This window comes from Lolium perenne, chromosome 4 (genome assembly GCF_019359855.2).
Source record: "Lolium perenne isolate Kyuss_39 chromosome 4, Kyuss_2.0, whole genome shotgun sequence".
NCBI classification, from domain to species: Eukaryota; Viridiplantae; Streptophyta; class Magnoliopsida; order Poales; family Poaceae; genus Lolium; species Lolium perenne.
The window spans coordinates 98686937-98706973 of NC_067247.2; the positions used below are offsets into that span (position 1 = coordinate 98686937).

At 40.2% G+C, this 20037-nt stretch overlaps 2 protein-coding genes across 4 annotated transcripts; both read left to right on the top strand.

Annotated features, from left to right (window-relative positions):
• The first annotated feature begins 2891 nt into the window (after positions 1 to 2891).
• LOC127293427 (GATA transcription factor 18) lies at positions 2892 to 7372 on the top strand. Its single transcript, XM_051323052.2, has 8 exons — positions 2892 to 3283; positions 3959 to 4045; positions 4129 to 4265; positions 5683 to 5802; positions 5903 to 6008; positions 6743 to 6802; positions 6897 to 6991; positions 7065 to 7372. The coding sequence occupies exons 1-8, from the start codon at positions 2993 to 2995 to the stop codon at positions 7129 to 7131; spliced, it is 963 nt and encodes a 320-aa protein (XP_051179012.1). The 5' UTR covers positions 2892 to 2992; the 3' UTR covers positions 7132 to 7372.
• Positions 7373 to 9144: 1772 nt separating this feature from the next.
• LOC127293428 (E3 ubiquitin-protein ligase UPL7) lies at positions 9145 to 19985 on the top strand. Of its 3 annotated transcripts, none has more exons than XM_051323053.2 (14): positions 9145 to 9299; positions 9371 to 9493; positions 10488 to 10728; positions 12046 to 12629; positions 13339 to 14301; positions 14385 to 14716; positions 14960 to 15238; positions 15333 to 15585; positions 15806 to 15976; positions 16067 to 16159; positions 18367 to 18474; positions 19260 to 19376; positions 19467 to 19556; positions 19713 to 19985. In XM_051323053.2, the coding sequence occupies exons 1-14, from the start codon at positions 9270 to 9272 to the stop codon at positions 19794 to 19796; spliced, it is 3468 nt and encodes a 1155-aa protein (XP_051179013.1). In that variant the 5' UTR covers positions 9145 to 9269; the 3' UTR covers positions 19797 to 19985. The 3 variants fall into 3 exon arrangements, with proteins under 3 accessions (XP_051179013.1, XP_051179014.1, XP_051179015.1); XM_051323054.2 differs by having other exon boundaries at positions 13342 to 14301; XM_051323055.2 differs by lacking the exons at positions 9145 to 9299; positions 9371 to 9493 and having other exon boundaries at positions 10594 to 10728; positions 12155 to 12629.
• The last annotated feature ends 52 nt before the right edge of the window (positions 19986 to 20037 follow it).

The window sequence follows — 20037 nt, forward strand, 5'->3', positions numbered from 1 at the left end:
CGAGATGAACTCCATGCCGTCATCTCGAGGCAAGCCCGTGAAGTTTAGCATTGCAAGCCCTTCATAAGTCTCGGATCGATAATAAGGAAACAAAGAACATGAATAAAGCGAAATAAAGCATTTCTAGCCGGTGTGCTTCTCCCAATGTTGCCTGGTAATGGTATATCAATGCTTGGTTTGACTAGTACTCCACTTGTTGCTCTATGCCAACGTTTATATCATGTGGCTCATCTTGTTGCTCTATTTTGATGTTGTGTCAGTCTCCCTCTCTTCTTTCACAATTTAAAACCTATGTAGATTTTGAACTAAAAGTGTGATTTGACAACCGTTTAAATATCTGAATTCCTAGTCAAGAGAAATTTAAAACAAGGGCAATATTAAATATATTTTGAAACTATTTGAAAATTGACTTTTGAAAGCTAATGAAACTTTTGAAAAACTTGATCACATGGTGAAATACTATTCTAAAAGTGTTTGTTTCACGGTGTTTCAAACTTTGTGAATTTTGTGTTTGTGGTAGATATCTATCAATCTACATTCTTTTGTTTCTAATCTGTTTGTCCGTGCCTAGAGATAACATGAGCAAAGGGTGATGATCACACCATCAAGTTTCTCTTTAATGAAGAAGCGGTTAATTTCCACATGTTTTATCGTGTCATGTTGTAATGGATTATATGCAATACTTTATCTAATTGATTGTCACACCACACTCTCAGGGGTCTCTTCCTTAGAAGTTTCAACTCTCTCATAAGAGCATGTCATTAAACCCTTGAGATAAAGCTCTATATTCAGCTTCTGATGTTGATCTAGACACAACTGTTTGTTTCTTGCTTCTCCATGGCACCAAATTTCCTCCCACAAACACACAATATTTCGATGTTGATCTTCTATCATCTTGATAACCAGCCCAATCAGAATCAGTATATCCATCCACCTCAATATATCCACTCTTTTCGAACCACAACCCCTTTCTCGGTATTCCCTTCAAGTATCTAGGATTTTGTGCACTATATCAAGATGCCCACTCCTCCGTTCATGCATGTATCTACTCACCATACCCACAACTTATGTAATGTCATGTCTATTATGACACAAGTACAATAGCCTCCCAACCAGTTTCTGATAATCTTCCTTATTCACTAGCTCACCTGATTGTGCCGTCACTTGATAATTTTGTTCAATCGGGGGTAGGCCCTGCACGGCATCCCATCATGCCAATGTCTCTCAAGAGATCCAAGGTGTATTTTTGTTTACACAAAGATATTTCCTTCCCTGTCCGAGCCAATTATGTGCCAATAAAGTATTTTAGGTTTCCCAAATATTTCACCTCAAATTCGTTGCTAACACACTCTTCCAATCTCTTTATTTCCTCCTGGTCATCTCCAGTGATGATAATGTTATCCACATGCACTGCAAGAATGGTGATCTCTGACCATAGTGCATGTAGAACATCGTGTGGTCACCATTGCATTGACCATTCCGGCCCATACCACAAACAATCCATTTGAACCTATCAAACCAAGTTCAGGGTGATTGTTTCATACCTTACAAGAATTTCTTTAGCCTGCATACCTTTCATGGGGTTTGTGAGGTATCGCCATGTACACTTCTTCCTGCAGGTCGCCATGTATATGACTAATTTTGGAGCATTAGAGAGAAAAACCAAGAGGAAAAACTTGGAACATCGGGAGTAACGAGAGGAAAATGACCCCAAAAGTGAACCGAATGAAAAAAGAACTATTCACGCCACGAGTCGACCGATAATTTTTTTAATTTGAACTTCTCAACCTTGATGATGAATACCACTCTTGACATCATCCACCAGTGGGCTATATGTGATATTCCTTTTGATGCAAGCCCATAAAGAGATATTTGACCCAAAGTAGAAACACCAACCCATATATCATGAGTTAGCTCACAAAGCACATTCGAAATTTTCTTACAATACGACAAACTCATTTGGTCCTACTCGCTACATCATATATACTTTGTGTATTGATCAACATGAATTCAATCTTTGCTCTTTAATTTGATGAACCATGTACCATTTCTTATTTATTTATCTATTATGATGATGTCTTGAAGTTAAACATGCCGATCTTCTTCCTCAAGACCTATTTGTAATATGCTCTACTGTGACATTTTTTTTGGATCACCTAAACTTGGTCACCCTTCAACTTCTTCTTTCTACTTTGAAACCAACATATGATCTTGAAGCATTGTTTTATGGACTAACCCTTCAAGTATGGGTAAATGCAAACATTAGTTCGCATGGATTATCATTAATTATTAAAACACACATTGGATTCCATTCTCTTTCAATCTCTCTCAGCCTTGGTAGTCGATGATAATCTCTTTAATATGGCTTATATAAGAAATTTCACAAATAAAATCGGTTGTAGTAACATCAAATACAACAAAAGTATACGATGTTATTAGACTCAAAATATAGAGCAATCCCCACAATATATACATGTGTAAATGAATTTTAATTTACCCATATATTGTTGCCAAACATTATCATTAGTGTAGTTTTTTCTATACACACATGCGGTATATGCAAATTTAAAGACAAATGCTTAAATACAATACCCAAAGCATAACACCAAATTTCCTCAAACCCTCTCTAAAATATACTCCATCCGTCTTGAAAAAAATGTTGCAGATTTATCTAAATTAAAATGTATGCACTCAATCAAAATACATCCAAATTTTAGATAAAACATCTTTTTTAGAACAAAGGGAGTGTAGTATGTCATTATATTTTATTTTATTAAAAAGAGAATAAAATTGTATATTTGGTGGTCGCATCACGGCATTTGCAATCTGGTAAATCCCAGTCGCCTATTCCTCCGCATCGCCACACGTTTCACAAAAAAAGGGGAAAAATAAGTGGGGCCCAGTTACAGTAGAGAGGCACACAGCTGGCTGCGCCGCATCACCACCTTCCATTCCCCCATCTAGGGTTGCGTGCTCCCCGTCACCGCCGGCCATGTCCGACGCCGCCGCCCCACGGGACGCCGACGCCGAGATGCGCGACGCGGAATCCGCAGCAGCAGCTGCAGCCGGTGACGACGACGGCGGCGAGGACAACGTGGAGGAGGAGGAGGAGGAGGAGGATGATGACGACGACGAGGAAGAGGAGGAGGAGGAGGAGGAGCAGGCACCGGCTGAGGAGTCGCCGGCGCCGGCCCCGGTCTCGGCGCTAGCGGGGAGCCCGAACCAGCTGACGCTGCTGTTCCAGGGCGAGGTCTACGTGTTCGAATCCATCACCCCTGACAAGGTTTCGTCCCCCCCTCAACTCTCGTCGCTCTGTTTTCCTGTCGCACGACCGAGTTATAAATTCGATGTGTTTCGTTGCCTCGCGCGGGAATTGGATACATGCTTTTCTTAAGGATTTTTGTTAGGTCATTCTAGGAAGGCGTGTTATTGTTTACGTGATCAGGATTAGTGCAACTCTTCTCTACACATTTCACTGTATGTTTACGGTGATGAGTACTGTTACATCGGCCGAAAAAAAAATGGTTCAGATTGGTATAATGCAATTGGTTTGGTACATGTTGAAAATAGATCGCGTGTGATTTGAGTTATGAATTGTACTCCCTCCGTCCTATAAAGGATGTCTTAGATTTGTCTAAATTTGGATGTATAATGATGTTGCTAGGGAAACTAGGCTGTCCCTACCTGCTATGGCAGTGTAGTTCTTATCACTTGAACAGCAATACTTATCCTCAACTCCTCATTGTTCATTGCCTATCAGTAATGGGTTACTTCCATACTATACAACTGCCAGAAGCCTTAGTCCTTGTCACTTGGGCAGTTTGATATCCAGTCATAGTGTTTCTTGCTGTAAGTGGCCATCACCATAATATATGTCAGTTTGTAATGACTACTTTTAAGAAGAATTTCTACCTCTTGACGCGGTTCTGTTTTATCTAAGCCAAAGTCACTTTTCCAGGTTCAAGCTGTCCTGTCATTATTAGGAACTGGCGAACTTCCACCCGGTTTAGCTGCCATGGTTTTACGTAGTCAACAGGAAAACAGGGTATGTGAAAATTACTCCGCCGTATATATGACTGTTAATGATAATTTATTCCTTTATGATGTGATGTTAACATTCTTGTGCAGGGTTATGAGAATTTACTTCAGAGGACAGACATTCCTGCAAAAAGGGTTGCTTCGCTCATCAGGTTCCGCGAAAAAAGGAAGGGGAGAAATTTTGATAAGAAAATACGTTATGCCGTGCGCAAAGAAGTGGCCCACAGGTTTGTACGTAGTCTGCCAGACTTATCAATTGTCAATGGTACCACTGAATATCATCAGTAAAAGCTGCAAATGACTACCTAGTTTGCCAGATTTAGCAGTTGTCAATTGTACCAATAAATATTATCAGTAAAAGCTACATTTGACGCATCGATGTCGGTATTCTGTTTATTTTGGACCACTCATAATCCTTATCACTATATCTATTAAAGAAACTAATTCATTAGCTAGTGGAGTTAATCAGACCCATATCATTGTTTTGCCTAGTTCTTCATCAGATGCACGCCATTAGTGGTCCATAAGCGATTGACCTTTTAAATAGGTGTACTAAGATGAACGAGTTCGTTAATAGGTCCATAAGTAACAGGATGGATTTTTCATATGGATGTGCCGAAGGAAAGAGATTGAAAGCAAATGGTTCTGAATGTCGGGTTAAAAGAATTTGCCCGTGTGGAAACTTAGTTTAAGCATTTTTCCTGAAGAAAAGGTAGCGAACGGGGTTTTGTGTTATCTTCTTTTTGTTTGCTTAAAGAGTATAGTACATTCATCTGTTCTCTGGCCTTTATTTTTTTACAGTTCAAACTTCTGTGTGTATATATAATCAATAGGGCCCACCTTACTGCACTAGGTGAAAAACATGAGACATTGTTAAAAACTTGAAATATATCTCAGGTACTCACAAGGTTCCAATATATCAATTTACATGGCATTATTATAGCATACCCCTTAGTTTCTCTTACTCCATGCCCGCCTTCCTCTGCAATTGGTGCTAACCACCACCATTGCCAGCCATATCCAACTTCACGAGTTTCCCCTACCCGTAGAAATATTGCCAAATCAAACACATGAAGTAAACGAAGATGCTAAGTTTATATCCAGCTGGAGATTTCGGTATGAAATGTTGTAATTTCAGAAGCCCTGTATTTATAATTTTGAGGCATGGCTAACAATTGTGTTAGGTTTTAGTTCTTTTGAAAAGGTTGTGTTATCCCTCTTAGTTTTTTTCTAACTCTTTAACAAAGGAAAGCTTTTTCTTAACTTGTATTTGCTTGGTCAAATTTGGTTCAACAAATACTCACATGGAAGAAAAACTATGGCCTTGGTTGGCGACGATGGCAGCATAAGCCATGATCCGATTGCATGTTGCATGCTTGTTGTAGAATATAGTGATCTGTGGTCATCAGGGTAGATGCTGCAAGGCATGCCAAGAGGGCGAGAGGCTAGGTTGGGTAGGGATAGGGGTTCCTACGAAGTAAAAAAGCTGAAAATAGATCCTCTGGATGGCATGGTTGGGAAAAAATAAGCTAATAAGATCCGGTTCATTAAGCCATGTATCCGAGTAGAAACTAGTTGTAAACTAGCAGGACCATATAACATGGCTTAAGAACTTAGTACTCATGTTTCTAATTACTCTCTCAGGATGCAGCGTCGAAAGGGGCAATTCGCAGGAAGAACAAATCTGGAGGGGGAATCTCCATCACCAGGCTGTGATCCTGCCTCTCAGGGCCCGGGCCAAGATTTCCTGTCTCAAGAATTAAAGTTGTCTTATCTTTGATCACTTGGTCCACTTTTTCTGTCTATTTGTTTGTTGAATGGGAAAGGGATGACCCCTTTTCCCTCCATATCATACTTGATACAGGTGTCAGAATTGTGGCACTAGTGAAAAGATGACACCAGCAATGCGCCGTGGTCCAGCTGGTCCAAGGACTTTGTGCAATGCTTGTGGACTGATGTGGGCAAACAAGGTACAATCTCATGCTTAACATACTGGAGTATTATTTTTCTTCCTTCTGATAGATATGATGCTCAGTTTTTATCTGAACTGCCTGAAAAACCTCCTCCTATGCTGTTTCATGTTCTAGTAGACACTGTAATGTTCCCATGGAGTTGTATTTGCCTTGTGTTGTGGCAAATTGAAATAAGGATGTCTTAAGAACGTGGTCTTAACACCATGCTTGCTGTGATGGTGTCACAGGGCACATGTTGACTCTGTTTTGTCATCTGGTCCCAATGTTATGGACTTGCAACAGTGCTGCATTTCTTTTACCAACTTGGTGGATAGGAATCCGTGGAATATTTCAACCAAGTCATGAAGACATGGTTATATTCAGTTAATTTAATTTACAGTTCCTCCCTTGTTATTTCCTATAGTCATGGAGGTATGTCATATGCCACTACACTTCAATAGGAAAACTCTGGCTGTGAGATGTCTGAACGGCTGAACCATAAATAAAAATGCACAGAGGAAAGAAACTATTATACATGAAAAGGAAATCAACCTTATCTTTTCCATCGTCTCTACTTATAAACTTTAAAGAGTGGAAAGAATCATATAAGAATAGGTTGGTGGTGATCCTTTGGGCGATGACTGTCTTCAGTCTCAAGATATAATTATCTTTTCTGACTTTGCAGTTGCCTCTGTTGGTTCTGCATTTTGGACTTGCAGCTATTTATTTCTTTATATTTGATATATATGTAGGGTACCCTGAGAAGTTGCTCAAAGGCAAAAGTTGAAGCTCCTATCTCTGCAATTGAGCAGGTTCATTTCCTTGTATCACTATTAACCATAGGATGATAATTGCTCGTTGTCTTTTCATGCATTACTGAATGCTGAACCTTTGACACCCTCTTAGAGCAACACTGCTGTCTCTGAGTGTCAGACTGGAACCGATGTTAAAGCACTGGTGTCTCCAAGCAACTACAGTGCTGGTGCAAGCAACGGCGAAGTGTAAGCACAATCTACTGTTTTATTTCGAGTAATTCATTCAATTGATGAACTGAATCTGTCTCGTCTTCTCCAGCATGGGCCACATCGTGCCTGCAAATGCAGTTGTGACAGAAGAAGCACCCAAACCGCAACCAGAATGAATTACATTAACAATTTTGATTGCTGAAGCCAAAGAACCTGAATTCATTTCCTATAGATAAACATCACAATACAAGATTTACTAATGAAGAATACCCATCTCTTCAAGTGTACATCTCATGCTTGCCAGCGCTAGCATGTAATCAACATGAAGCGTCTGACTTGATGTCAGGTTTTTGTAAAACCCTTGACGACATTTGAGGTGTTACATTGGCTGCATTGCAAGCAGTATTTACATGATCATATTGATTGTTTTACAATCATACCTATCGTTTTACCATTTTCTCGGAACTTTGAATCGGACTTGTGTGCAGTTGCGTGTACCCTTCTCTGACTATCTTTGTAGTACTCAGAGCAAACCTTTTTTTTTTGCAGAGTAGCAACACACTTTCCAATTTCTGATTTATGTGTTCTTATACAATTAACCTTCACTATCCGTATGTGAGGACCATTGTTCCTTGCCATATTGGCAGGAGAAAAATAATACCCCTGTCAAAAAACGAGTGTCTCAACTTTTTCTAGATACTCCTGTCAAAAAACGAGTGTCTCAACTTTTTCTAGATATAGATGTATCTACACACTAAAAGCGTGTATCTAGATAAATTTGGGCCGTTTATTTATGGACACAGGGAGTAGTACAAATTATGGACCATTTCTCTTCTACCGTGACAATCTTCTTATCATGTCAAAAAGCAAGCCAAACCATGGTGATCATGTCTTTGAAAAAGAAGAATATCCCCAGGGATCTCGTGTAGTGTGCTCATCGCTATTCGTGTGATCATGTCTGGCCATGAACGTGTGAAGCGGAAAGTTGCCCTTGTTCGATCGATCCTACCTAACCGGTAGCTGGTGCATGACTGCAAGCACCCAAAATTTCCATGAACAACTTATACACATAATTTCTGGTAACTATATACACATAATGCATGCTCACTATCTATGCACATGAAGTTATTATCGCTGTTCTCTTATTTCGTGATTCAACTATAAATCTATATTAGACCTATATTATATGTATGAGTCAAAATTAGATCATTAGATTCTTTTCAAAATTCGAATGCAGTGGTATAGTTTGTGTGCCATATAACTCAAGTGCTTTCGGTCAAATTGATGATTAAACTTGAGCTTTGAAATCTGCAGATGGGGCACAAGTTCAAAATTAAAGAGACTAGCAGAGAAGAGATCCCAGGCATGTGGCATGCATCAATCCATGCCAACAATCCCGGCTAAGCCGGGTCCAACTGAATGAGTGGTCGCTCAAAAAACAAAACTGAAGGAGTGGATCATGGGAAAAAATGGAGACATCAACAAACATGTGCATGCCTATTTTTTGCAACTAGAAGTTATTTTTTTGCACCAACAACAGGTGGTTCCCCGGTGGCCCTTTGTATTACTGACTACACTCCACTTAAGGAAAAGACCAATCTTGAACAAATGAATCATTATAAAGAAAACAGAGAATTGCGATTAAAAATTCCTGCAGAATAGAATTTTCTTGTAAGTGTTGAAAAATATAACCATGATCTTCGACCTTTTTTATATTTTTCTTAGAAAGCTCCTGTACATTAAAAATAGCAAAATTATAACTTTTTTATATTCTTCCAGTGAAATATTCAGATATGTTGCTCTTGGCCGCTTCACTCGGACAAGAGTTGGCATTACAATTGGGGGGGGGGGGGGGGGGGGATGTGAGGTGGTGGATGTCTCCTAAAGAGAGTAACGGAGGTGTGCGAAGGTAGGTTCAAGCGTTGATTTTGCTCGTGAGCATAATGGTACAAGCCTGCCTCCCCCCTCGATTGTGTGACTCAGTCTTGTGGGGTGCTCATATGGGTAGGATGTGCGTGTGTACGTATACAAGAGTGAGTGTATATGCATGTATGTGTTGTAGTGTGTGTCTTAAAAAAACATTATGATTTTTTCTATTTCTGACCTTGTTACTTTCCTGCATCGACCAAGTTTCTCTTCCTTAGTAAATCGTAAAATTGGAAAACAAAACAAAACAAAACAATCTTGGAACGCAATCGGGTCTGGTCACAATGACGACGACCCACCCGTGGACGCGTCCATCTGTCTGACCGCCTCTCGGCTCCCGCGCCACGGCCCACGGCCGCTAAAGTAGCCTCCCTCCTCGCCGGCGGCGATGTCGGTCCCGCCCTCCGGCCACCGCCAGGTACCTCCATCTCTTTCCTACGGCAGCCTCCCCCGCCCCTTCCGTCCCCTTCTCAACCAATTTCCTCTCAGGTGTCCCTGCGGGGGTCGAGCGCCAAGGAGATCACCCGCGACGCGCTGCTGCAGAAGGTCTCCGAGGAGCGGCAGCTCCGCAGCCACCTCCGCCGCGCCGCCGCCGCCGCCCTCACCGTCCAGGTACCTGCCGTCGCCGTACCATGCCGCTGCCTCTCACGCACCTACCTACCCGATAGCGACCAAGCTCCCGCGCACCCAATCTACCTGAAATCCGGACCAACGAGTTGCTTTCTCAATTAATTCTGGTAGTTTTGGTGGATCTAGGACACCGCTCACCTAAGCAATTGATATGGAGAATTTCGGGACGGTGATTTGATTAGCTTGAATCACGTCTGATGATCCGGTACAGATTTCAGGGATGTTGTTCTAATCCTGGTTCCACGTGAATCCCTGAATCCCAAGAACTTAGACGCACATTTAATTAGACGTTCTTGACCTGGATGCTTGCGTTGCTGGCGCCAAATCCAGGAGCTGGATTCAGGTTTGAGCGTGAGTATCCTAACAAAGAAACGCCGGAACTTCAGGATTTTCAGGTTTGTAGTGAGTGCGGAGTCTGGAAACTATGCAGCCATTCTAAAGCCGTTGTTCCAATTACGCAGCAACCTACCAGGATGTTCATGCTGGGTAAACTATCCAAGCGTAGCAACTCTCTGATCTTCTGTTATTGCTTTATCCTGTTTATTTCAATTTTGCGGCCGACTTTTTTGGTTGACGCTGAGAGAGCGTGAAGTTGTTCAGCTGTTTTGGGGAGGGATGATTCACAGATGGATGAGAGGATCTACTATTTTAGTTGAAGATTTAATTGAAGAGATGGAGCAGTGCAATGTAAAGGTTGGACCTCCTGTGCACACACCACAACAAATACCGAGACCAATGGTTGCTGCTATGTATTGGAAGTTAAGGGTATTGTGTGCCTAGGTAGCTGGAATATCCAACAAGTAATGAAGCATGACTTTGGTGATCTATCATAGTAAAAAACTAAAAATAGTAAAAAACTAAAAATAGATGTGAAGCCCTCGGAAAGGGTTCGTGTGCATGAATAATTTGCTTGAATGGTCTTTTGTGCTGCATACTCATTTACTGGATTCCCTTATTACTTTTTTACTTGTGCCAGCGAGTATGGAGAAGGTACCATGTCATGAAAAAGGTTTCAGAACAACTTCATGACGAGTGGGAAGTATTAATAAACCAGCCTGACATCAACCTGACAAATCAATGGATATCAATCAAGATGCTTAGGCCATTTCTTTTCTTCATTACTCAACCATCAAGCTGGTACAAGGGGCAGCAGACCAAGACTGTGAAGTCTATCTCAAGATGCTTCAGAATCATCTTGAATAGCATAAACTCATTCGGTATGAATTTTTACTAGTCAAACATCTACTTTAGCGATATTGCTGTTTCTGGTCAGGCTGAACAATTTAGAAACATATTCCTTTTTTTCCTTTTTTATTTCTGTGGATTATAATAATATAACGTGTATATTATACGGTCCCTGTATGAGGATGACCTTATCTGAAAATATAATCAACTGTAAACTAAACATAAATTAACTACTATCTACCTTTCTCTTTTTGAGACATATTTTGACCTACCCAAATTCAAGCTTTGGCCAATAATTGATTCAAAAATATGCGGGCTATGTTTTCAATAATGTCGTGGAAACAGCCTCTTGCAAAAATTGCAAGGAAAGGCTGCGTACAATGACCCAATGTGGTCCGACCCCTTCCCGGACCCCGCGCAAAGCGGGAGCTTCATGCACCGGGCTGCCCTATGTTTTCAATAATGTGGGCTATGTTACGCAAAATTGATACCATTGTATTTGTATTAAAAAAAGTTCCATATAATTGTGGTTTAACCATTTAAAAAATTATTTACATGTGAAAGTTCACATTTGGACAGTCAATGCATGGCGTGCTGTAGATTTGTACTTGTTGATATATTATATATACTCACCATTGAAACAATGTAATATGATAAGCATATAGTACTCCCTCCGGTTCAAAATAATTGCCCCAAAATGGATGTGTCTAGACATATTTAGTGTGTAGATACATCCATTTTTGAGCAATTATTTTGAACTGGAAGACCTTAAATCTCCAGTAATTATCTAATGGAGAGAATGTAGCTACATAGCCTCATAGGCCAGAATGATGTTTTACAACATTCTATGTTTCAACTTAATTCTATTATCACCACTGTCCACAAACTTGATATCTGGGGTTTTATGGTAAGTTTATCAATGAGACAGTTACTCATAGTCTTATTATATGAGTCCTGGTGACCATAGAATATTATTTCAACGAATTAAGTAGTTGAAATTTAACTTCAACATGCAGAACAAGGTTTGGTGGATATGATCATAAGAATCATGAAGTCGGTCCAAGTTGTACTCTTTCAGCGTGGTTTCTTTCATTCATGATAGACCAAATCTATACTGACTACTGATAGAAGCCCACCAGCATATGTATATTTGAAGATAAGGCAAAATCATTACATGATCAATGCATAATATGACAACAAGATCATGCTAAATTATCATAGAGTAAATAGGGTTAACCATAATTTTCTTGAACTAGACTAGATTTAGTCTTTCGGTAAAAATCCAAATTGTTTGGGCAGGTACGTTTAGAAGATGCCCTTTTCAACTGACATGTATCTTTTCTATGTAGATGCAAGCAGAAATTTCTGTTCCTTTGCTGTGGGTTCTCCAGAAGAGAGATCTATCTGGCTTTATCAGACAAAAAAGCTGATTTCCCTGTGCTCTTGCATTCTTGCCAGGTGTGACAATTCTTGCTGCAAGGATGTAAACATGGTTGAAATTACTGCTATTACTATGCGGTTGGCCATCTCATTAACTGATTGCAAAACATGGAAAAACTTAACAAGTGAGAATACTAGAGCTGCTGATGCCTCTGTGGAGAGTTTGATTGAATTTATTGGCACAAGAAAGAGTGGTACATATAGCTGTGTGAGGAGATATATAAAATGTTTTGGTCCCCATGCTACCCCAGGGAAGATAGATTCTGTGATTGCCCCAGATGACCAGCTCCTGGTTACTGCTAGTGCAGTCACTGTTGCATTACGGCCTTTCAACACCACAAGATCAGACAGGGGTGTTGATCTAACTGGTGCTGCAAAGGAATACTTCACACTTATACTCACAATTCCGTATCTCTGCAAACGTCTTCCACCCCTTCTGTTACCTGCTTTAAAACACATATCTGTACTGCAACCGTCTCTCAGCATTTTACTGGTAAGAATATTAAAATGTAGATATAGACATTGGCGTTTGACATGTTGCATTACTTTTCTGTAGAAGCATTTTCTCTCGGTGGAGTCGGACATTGAACTGAAAAATTCCTGTGTTATCCATGTAGTTGTTGAAGTGTATAAGTAGATTGCCTAGCCATTTCCATCAGTTCAGACTTTTGGTTGCGTTGGCTAGTGCATGAAGCTTAACAGTAGTGATTCCTCAGTGGTTGCAACTTGCAAAGTTGTGTGTTATAGCTGGTCTGCAATATTTTTGAAGTGTTAATTGTTTTATTCTAAGTAGTATTTACTCTGCTGGTGGTCAATGTACTGCTCTAAAATTCTGTATTTTGGTGTATTAACATAGGACACTAATACGAGCTATTGAAATTTTAATATGTTATACTGTGCCTAAATGGTAAGTGAACTAGTGAATTTGTGAAAGATCATATATATTATTCCATTATCATGTTCTACCCATCTGCAAGTCCTTAGGCATATTATTTCTATATAGTGACCACATCATTTTGGCATCTTGATAACAAGAAGTCGATTTCACTATATCTGCTGAATTGCAGTGAGAACCTAACATGCTTTTATCATTGTAGCGATCAAACACTTTTGGTTTACATTTTTTTTCATGATTTATTCGATGTGATTTTTTAAAGATTGGCATGTAAAAGTCGAACTGATCAAGCCATGGCAGGTTGTAGCAGATCTCCAAGGATAAAATATTTGAAGAAATTGTTAAGCTAGAGCAGTCAGAGGTTTCTGGTGCTGGTGCAAGTACCATTCCTTACTGTGGTTGGGCTCTTGGAAATCTTGTAACTTTAGCCACAGAGCATGATGATTTGTCCAATTCGGGTTGCTTCATTCAAGGGCTAGACTGTTGCCTATATGTTGATGCTATTAGCTCTATTTCCCAAAACTTATTGAAATGTTTGGAAGAAAGCAAGGGAAGGCTTCAACAGGTTGATGATAGTGCCACTCATGATACATCAGTTACTGAAGAAATGAGAACATTGTTTATGGACCTTCTAAAGCCAATTTACCAGCAGTGGCACCTTAGGAAGCTATTGGTACTGGCAAAGGAGTATGTTTCATGCAAGAGAGAAACCAACCATGAACTTACCCTAAGGCAGGTTCATTTTCGGAGCCTAAAATTGACAGATGTTATATGCTTTTACTATTACATGCTCAGAATTTTCTCTTCTCTGAACCCACTTGTTGGCCCATTGCCTATCCTCAACATGCTCTCATTCACCCCGGGATTTCTTGTTGATTTATGGGGGACACTAGAAATATCCATTTTTGGCCAAGCTATCCACAAATCAGAGGAACCTGAGCATGATAAACAATTGGCTGGAAGTAGCTCAGGTGAACAAATATCCTCCACAAGGCAAAGAAGGAATGCCAAGGACACACCAAATAAGTGGGTAAATGTGCTCCAGAAGATTAAGGGAAAACCAAGTGATGCAGATGACACCAATTTGAGTGGCAGTCCTTTGAATTCTGAAAATTCTAATGATGTTGCATTAGTTTTATGGGATATTGAAACTATGAGGCAAGGATCTGAAGGTATTGGGAAGGATATAATGCGCATGTTGCATCTGTTCTGTGCAATATATGGACATCTATTACTTGTGCTAGATGATCTTGAGTTTTATGAGAAACAGGTAATATTGTCTCACCCCCACTCCCCCTACCCCCCTCTCTCTCCCCCTTTTGATGACGTGCTTTCCCTTCTCTGACTCTACAGGTTCCTTTCACTCTAGAGCAACAACGGAAGATTGCATCAGCCCTCAATACGTTTGTGTACAATTCTTTCCTTCAGAATAGTGGAAGCAGCAACAAGCCTCTTATAGACGTGACAGTGAGATGTCTTAATTTACTCTATGAAAGGGACAGCAGACATAGGTTCTGTCCCAAATCCCTGTGGTTGGCACCTGCCAGAACTGGCAGGATTCCAATTGCAGCTGCTGCCAGAGCCCATGAGGCAGCCTTTGCTACTTTAGCAGGAAGTACTTCAGGAATTCCTACCCGCAGCTCTGTCCTTACCACCGTACCACATGTATATCCATTTGAGGAGAGGTATTTAACTATTTAGACTTATTTATTGGCCGTATTGTGCATGTATTGCAGTATACAACTGGATGCAATGTTGCATATGCCTGAAACTAAGACAGTATATCTTAGCGATGCATATATTTTAAGGGATTGCTCAATGAGTGGCAACATCTAATTTATGTATAGAAGCAGGCCATATTGTTTAATATTTTAGCATTCTTATACGGTACTAATTATTCTTAGCATCATTTGATGAATTTTATTCAGAGTACAGATGTTTAGAGAATTTATTGAGTTAGACAAGGCATCTCGAAGAGTTACGGGTGAAGTCTCTGGGCCAGGTCCAGGATCCATCGAGATAGTTATTCGACGAGGTCACATTGTTGAAGATGGATATAGGCAGTTGAATTGTCTTAGATCAAAGCTGAAATCTTGCATTCATGTATCGTTTGTCAGTGAATGTGGCCTCCCTGAAGCTGGTTTGGACTATGGTGGTCTATCAAAGGAGTTCTTAACTGATATGTCCAAGGCTGCCTTCAGTCCAGAGTATGCCTTATGGGAAATTATGATCCCTTTAATCTTTGTTTCTCCAACACATAAGCGCTGATACTATCTTTTTTCTTCCCTTCCTTTTGAACAGCTATGGACTGTTTTCACAAACATCAACATCTGATAGTAGCTTAATTCCAAGCAGTTCTGCTAAGCTGTTGGACAATGGCATTGATATGATTGAATTTCTTGGTCGAGTTGTTGGCAAAGCACTATATGAGGGGATTCTCTTGGACTACTGTTTTTCACAAGTATTTGTCCAAAAACTTCTAGGCCGCTATAGTTTTTTGGATGAATTATCAACACTTGATTCTGAGCTTTATAGAAGTCTAATGCAACTCAAGGTATTCTAGTATTTTATTTTTGTTTCTTCTGATCATGTCATTTAATTAACCCTCAATAAAGTTTATTGTGGTTTTTGGATTGATAGTTCTGTATGATCTGCTATGATAATGATAGATTTCCTTGTAGACTAAATACAATATTTATTTTAGGTATAGTTCTGATAAAATCTGATAGATACATTTTTTTTTCAACAACTCTACTGGGTTTTCCACCAAACAGCACTATGAAGGGGACGTCGAAGACCTTTGTTTGGATTTTACTCTGACTGAAGAGTTAGGCGGGAAAAGAATTGTGCATGAACTGAGACCGGGTGGTAAAAATATCTCCGTTACGAATGAAAATAGAATGCAGTATGTTCATGCGATGGCAGATTTCAAGCTTAACCGCCAGGTTTGTTATTTGCCTCATATTTGTAATGACTTGTAGCTTTTTTTTCTGAATTAGTAAGTAAATTATCTGATAAAATCGTTAACCCTGCAGATACTTCCGTTTTCAAATGCATTTTACAGAGGACTCAGTGATCTCATCTCACCATCTTGGCTGAGCTTGTTTAATGCAAATGAATTTAACCAGGTAACTCTCCCATCCTTTATTGATACTACTGAAATTGAATTTCCCTTAAAGGATGATACTAGAAAAGAACCTAAAATGCTTTGAATTAGAATAGTAAACATAAAATTTTAAGACTATAAACTTGGATGCAAATATCAAAATTTAAAAACTCTTGAGTTTGCTGTATTGTTAAGATTTTGTAAATAAAAATCATTAATTTAAAATAGTACTCCCTCCGTTCCTAACTGTCGCAGATTTTCTAGTTTCGCATGTATCTACACACTAAAACGCGTCTAGATACATGCAAATCTAGGAAAATCTGTGACACTTAATTAGGAACAGAGGAAGAGAAATTAAAGTAGGTACTTTAACTGGGATACCATAATATTAATCTTTGCAGCCAAGACCCAAAACATATTATTTTTTTGAAAGCAGTAGCTTTATTACGAATAACTGTTGGGCAAATCGCCCATTACAAGAACAGCAATATCAGCTGGAACATCAGATTCCCACACCTTCATCGTACCAGATGTACACAAAGCACCTATCTTGGCTAACTCATGAGCGACTCCGTTCACATCCCTCTTACATGAAACTATAGAGCACTTGGAAAACCAGGTACGGCACTGGATCTTCAGGTCTTCAATGATAGCTGCAGCAGGAGAAAAATCAACACTTGGGTTGTTCATAGCATACATAAGCAACTGTGCGTCAGTTTCAAAGATAACCCTTATTGCCCTCAAACTTGATGCCAGATCGATGGCAACTTCTAGCGCCTTGAGCTCAGCCATAAAAGCATCATGTATTCCATCGGCTCCACCAGCTGCGGCCGAGACGACATGGCCTTCCTCATCACGCACTATGACACCCCAGACACCATGATAGTTTCCTATTTTAAAAGACCCATCTATATTGAACTTCAGAAAACCAGCATCTGGTGGTTCCCATTTGGCTGGTAAAAAGGTTGTATCTTGTCGAGCAGGTTTGCAAAATTCTAAACAATCAGCCGTTAAACACCTAGCATGGTATGCCAAGTCTGCTGCAGCCACCTTCTCCCCTCCTTCACGGATTTTGTTCTGTTGATTCCACCATATCCACCACATGGCTATTATCTCAACACGCTTGCGTTCATCCAATCTCCAAATCTCGTCCAAGACTTCCTGAACACCATTACACTGTATCAATTTTCCTCTGATTTCTAGTATATTCAGCTCTTTCCATACCTCCTTAACTGACTTGCACTTAAGAAACAGGTGACAACCATCCTCGTCTATCCTCTTACAGACCAAGCATTTAGTATCTTCCAAACCATACCTCGGCGAATCAAATTGGACCGCACAGCTAGAGAATTGTGAGCAAGTCGCCAGGCAAACATTCGCAACTTGTTTGGACATGGCAACTGCCACAAATGAAGCCAACGCTGATCACCGTTCCCTCCCATTGACTCCGGAATACTTGAGCTCGATTCACCCTGCCTTGCACCATCTCTTCGTACAATATTTCTATGTAGTTTGTAGGCTTGTTTTACAGCGTGAACTCCCTTTGGATCAAAATGCCACGCACGAAAATCTACTGCCCCTTCCCGCAATGGTATATTTAGGATCATATCAACATCACCCGGCCAGAATGTGTCCTTGACAAGCTGCACATCCCAATTCCCTGTAATTGGGCTGATTAGTTCACTAACTTTTGTAAGAAGACCATTGCGAGGGGTTGCAACCTTTCTACACCAAAGCTTAGGAATCCACGGATCATCCCAAATGCGCACTTGTGTTCCATCTCCTATTCTCCAGATCACTCCTTGTTTAAGCAAGTCAATACCATGCAGTATACCTCGCCACGTGTACGATATGCCTTGCTCTGCCTTAGCTTCTAGGACATCCCCATTTGGATAGTACTTAGCTCGTAGAATCTGGGCGCAAAGACTATCAGGAAACTGAACCAAGTGCCATGCTTGTCGAGAGAGCATATTATTAATGTAATGATATATGATAAGCCCTGAAAGTAGAGTAGTACTTTGCAGCTGACGTCTAGGGAATAATTAAATATACACCCGTCACTAAAATAGTGCACTTTTACACAATTCCTGAATATTTTTAGCACAAAAGCACAAACATAGCAAGGGCAAGCTTCCATTTGTTCTATCTGCCATAGCAAGGGCAGTTTAGTAGTTTGCATTTCCACACTTACTTTTTTTTACAGTGCTAATGTATGATTTCCACATACAGTTACTTTCAGGAGGATCGCAGGATTTTGATGTCGATGACCTGCGGAACCACACCAAGTACACTGGTGGTTATACCGAGTCAAGTCGAACTGTTAAACTCTTCTGGGAGGTATGTGTAGTTGCCTCGTCATGGTCTTTTAACTCGATGCATCACAGATCTTGGGTTCAAACCTATCTAGGTACAGTGGTACAAACTCCCATTGGACCATTAGATGGTACAAATTACAGTATCGACAGGGTGTAGCCCACATAAATAACTTGCCAGTTCATGAATTGATTATTTAGGAAGTTACTGATCATCTATCATTCAACTCCCCAATCCCTTGTAGAGAAAATAAAAAAGTAGACAAGCATTAATTACCTGCCAGCTTTGCATAATGCTGAAAACTTATTGCTGTCATACTTTTTTTAGCAACATTACTGTAGGGGGAAGCCCCTACGGTGTAATTTCTTTTATTACTTAGAAAAGAGATGTACAAACTAAGTCAAATTTCAAGTCCATGGGATTACATCAAGGTGGGAAAAAATGGGCTAAAGAAGAGAGCATTATACAAAGATGTTTAGCAGCCAGTCCACTAGGGGTTGTACCAACGAAGCTTTCAATCTATAACAATGTAACATCAGATCATTCTGAAACGTCACTCTCCAAATTGCTGTCATACTACATCCCAAGGCTATCTCCTTGTGAAGCTTGTGACCTCTTCTTTTGGCTAAATGATATATCTGTTGAATATGATGTCCATTTATTCTGCTTTGCTGCTCGTTGGTATGCTATGCACACAATCAATTGGTCTGGCCAAATATCAGTTCTGCTGCCCAACTGCAATGCAAATACTATCTTACCGTGATGAATTGAAACAGTTGTAATGGCATGTTGGGTGTTGGAATATGCAGGTCATCAAAGGATTTAAGCCGACCGATCGTTGCCTGCTACTGAAGTTTGTGACAAGCTGTTCACGAGCTCCACTACTAGGATTCAAGTACCTGCAACCTTGTTTCACAATTCACAAGGTTTGCTCAAGCAGACCGAGAATACCTTTCCTTTTTCTATCTCAGCAACTTGATTGATATAGCAAGTTCCACATGTCATTGTTTACCCAGGTTCCATGTGACGTGCCACTTTGGGCTACAATTGGAGGGCAAGATGTTGATCGTCTTCCATCTGCTTCGACATGTTACAATACGCTCAAGGTACACAACCATATCATATCCATGTAGTTTCTCCAGCTTTCATAATATGTCCAACTTGTTCACCATCCTAACTCAGAACAACTTCCCATTGAGCATTGAGCAATGGTCAGAGCATGTAACCCTATATCTTTCCTTGTTCCTTTGGATGCATCGCAGCTTCCAACATACAAGAGGTCGAGCACACTGAGGAGCAAGCTCGTGTACGCAATCAGCTCGAATACTGGGTTTGAACTCTCGTAGATACGGTGCCCCGTCATGTTTTGCTGCTGTGAATAGAGAGGTGCAGCCATGTTGTATCAGATTCTTGCGGTGTTTACTGCCGTGAATCATTCACGGTTTTATTGCTCTACATTTTTAACACCAGAGAATTATTGGAAACAAACTTATTTGGTGGAATGAAAATATGAAATGCGCACCTTCCCAGTTTTACGGTGAAGTAAAACAGTTGCTGGTTGCAAGCTGTTGGAAAGATTGTTGCATC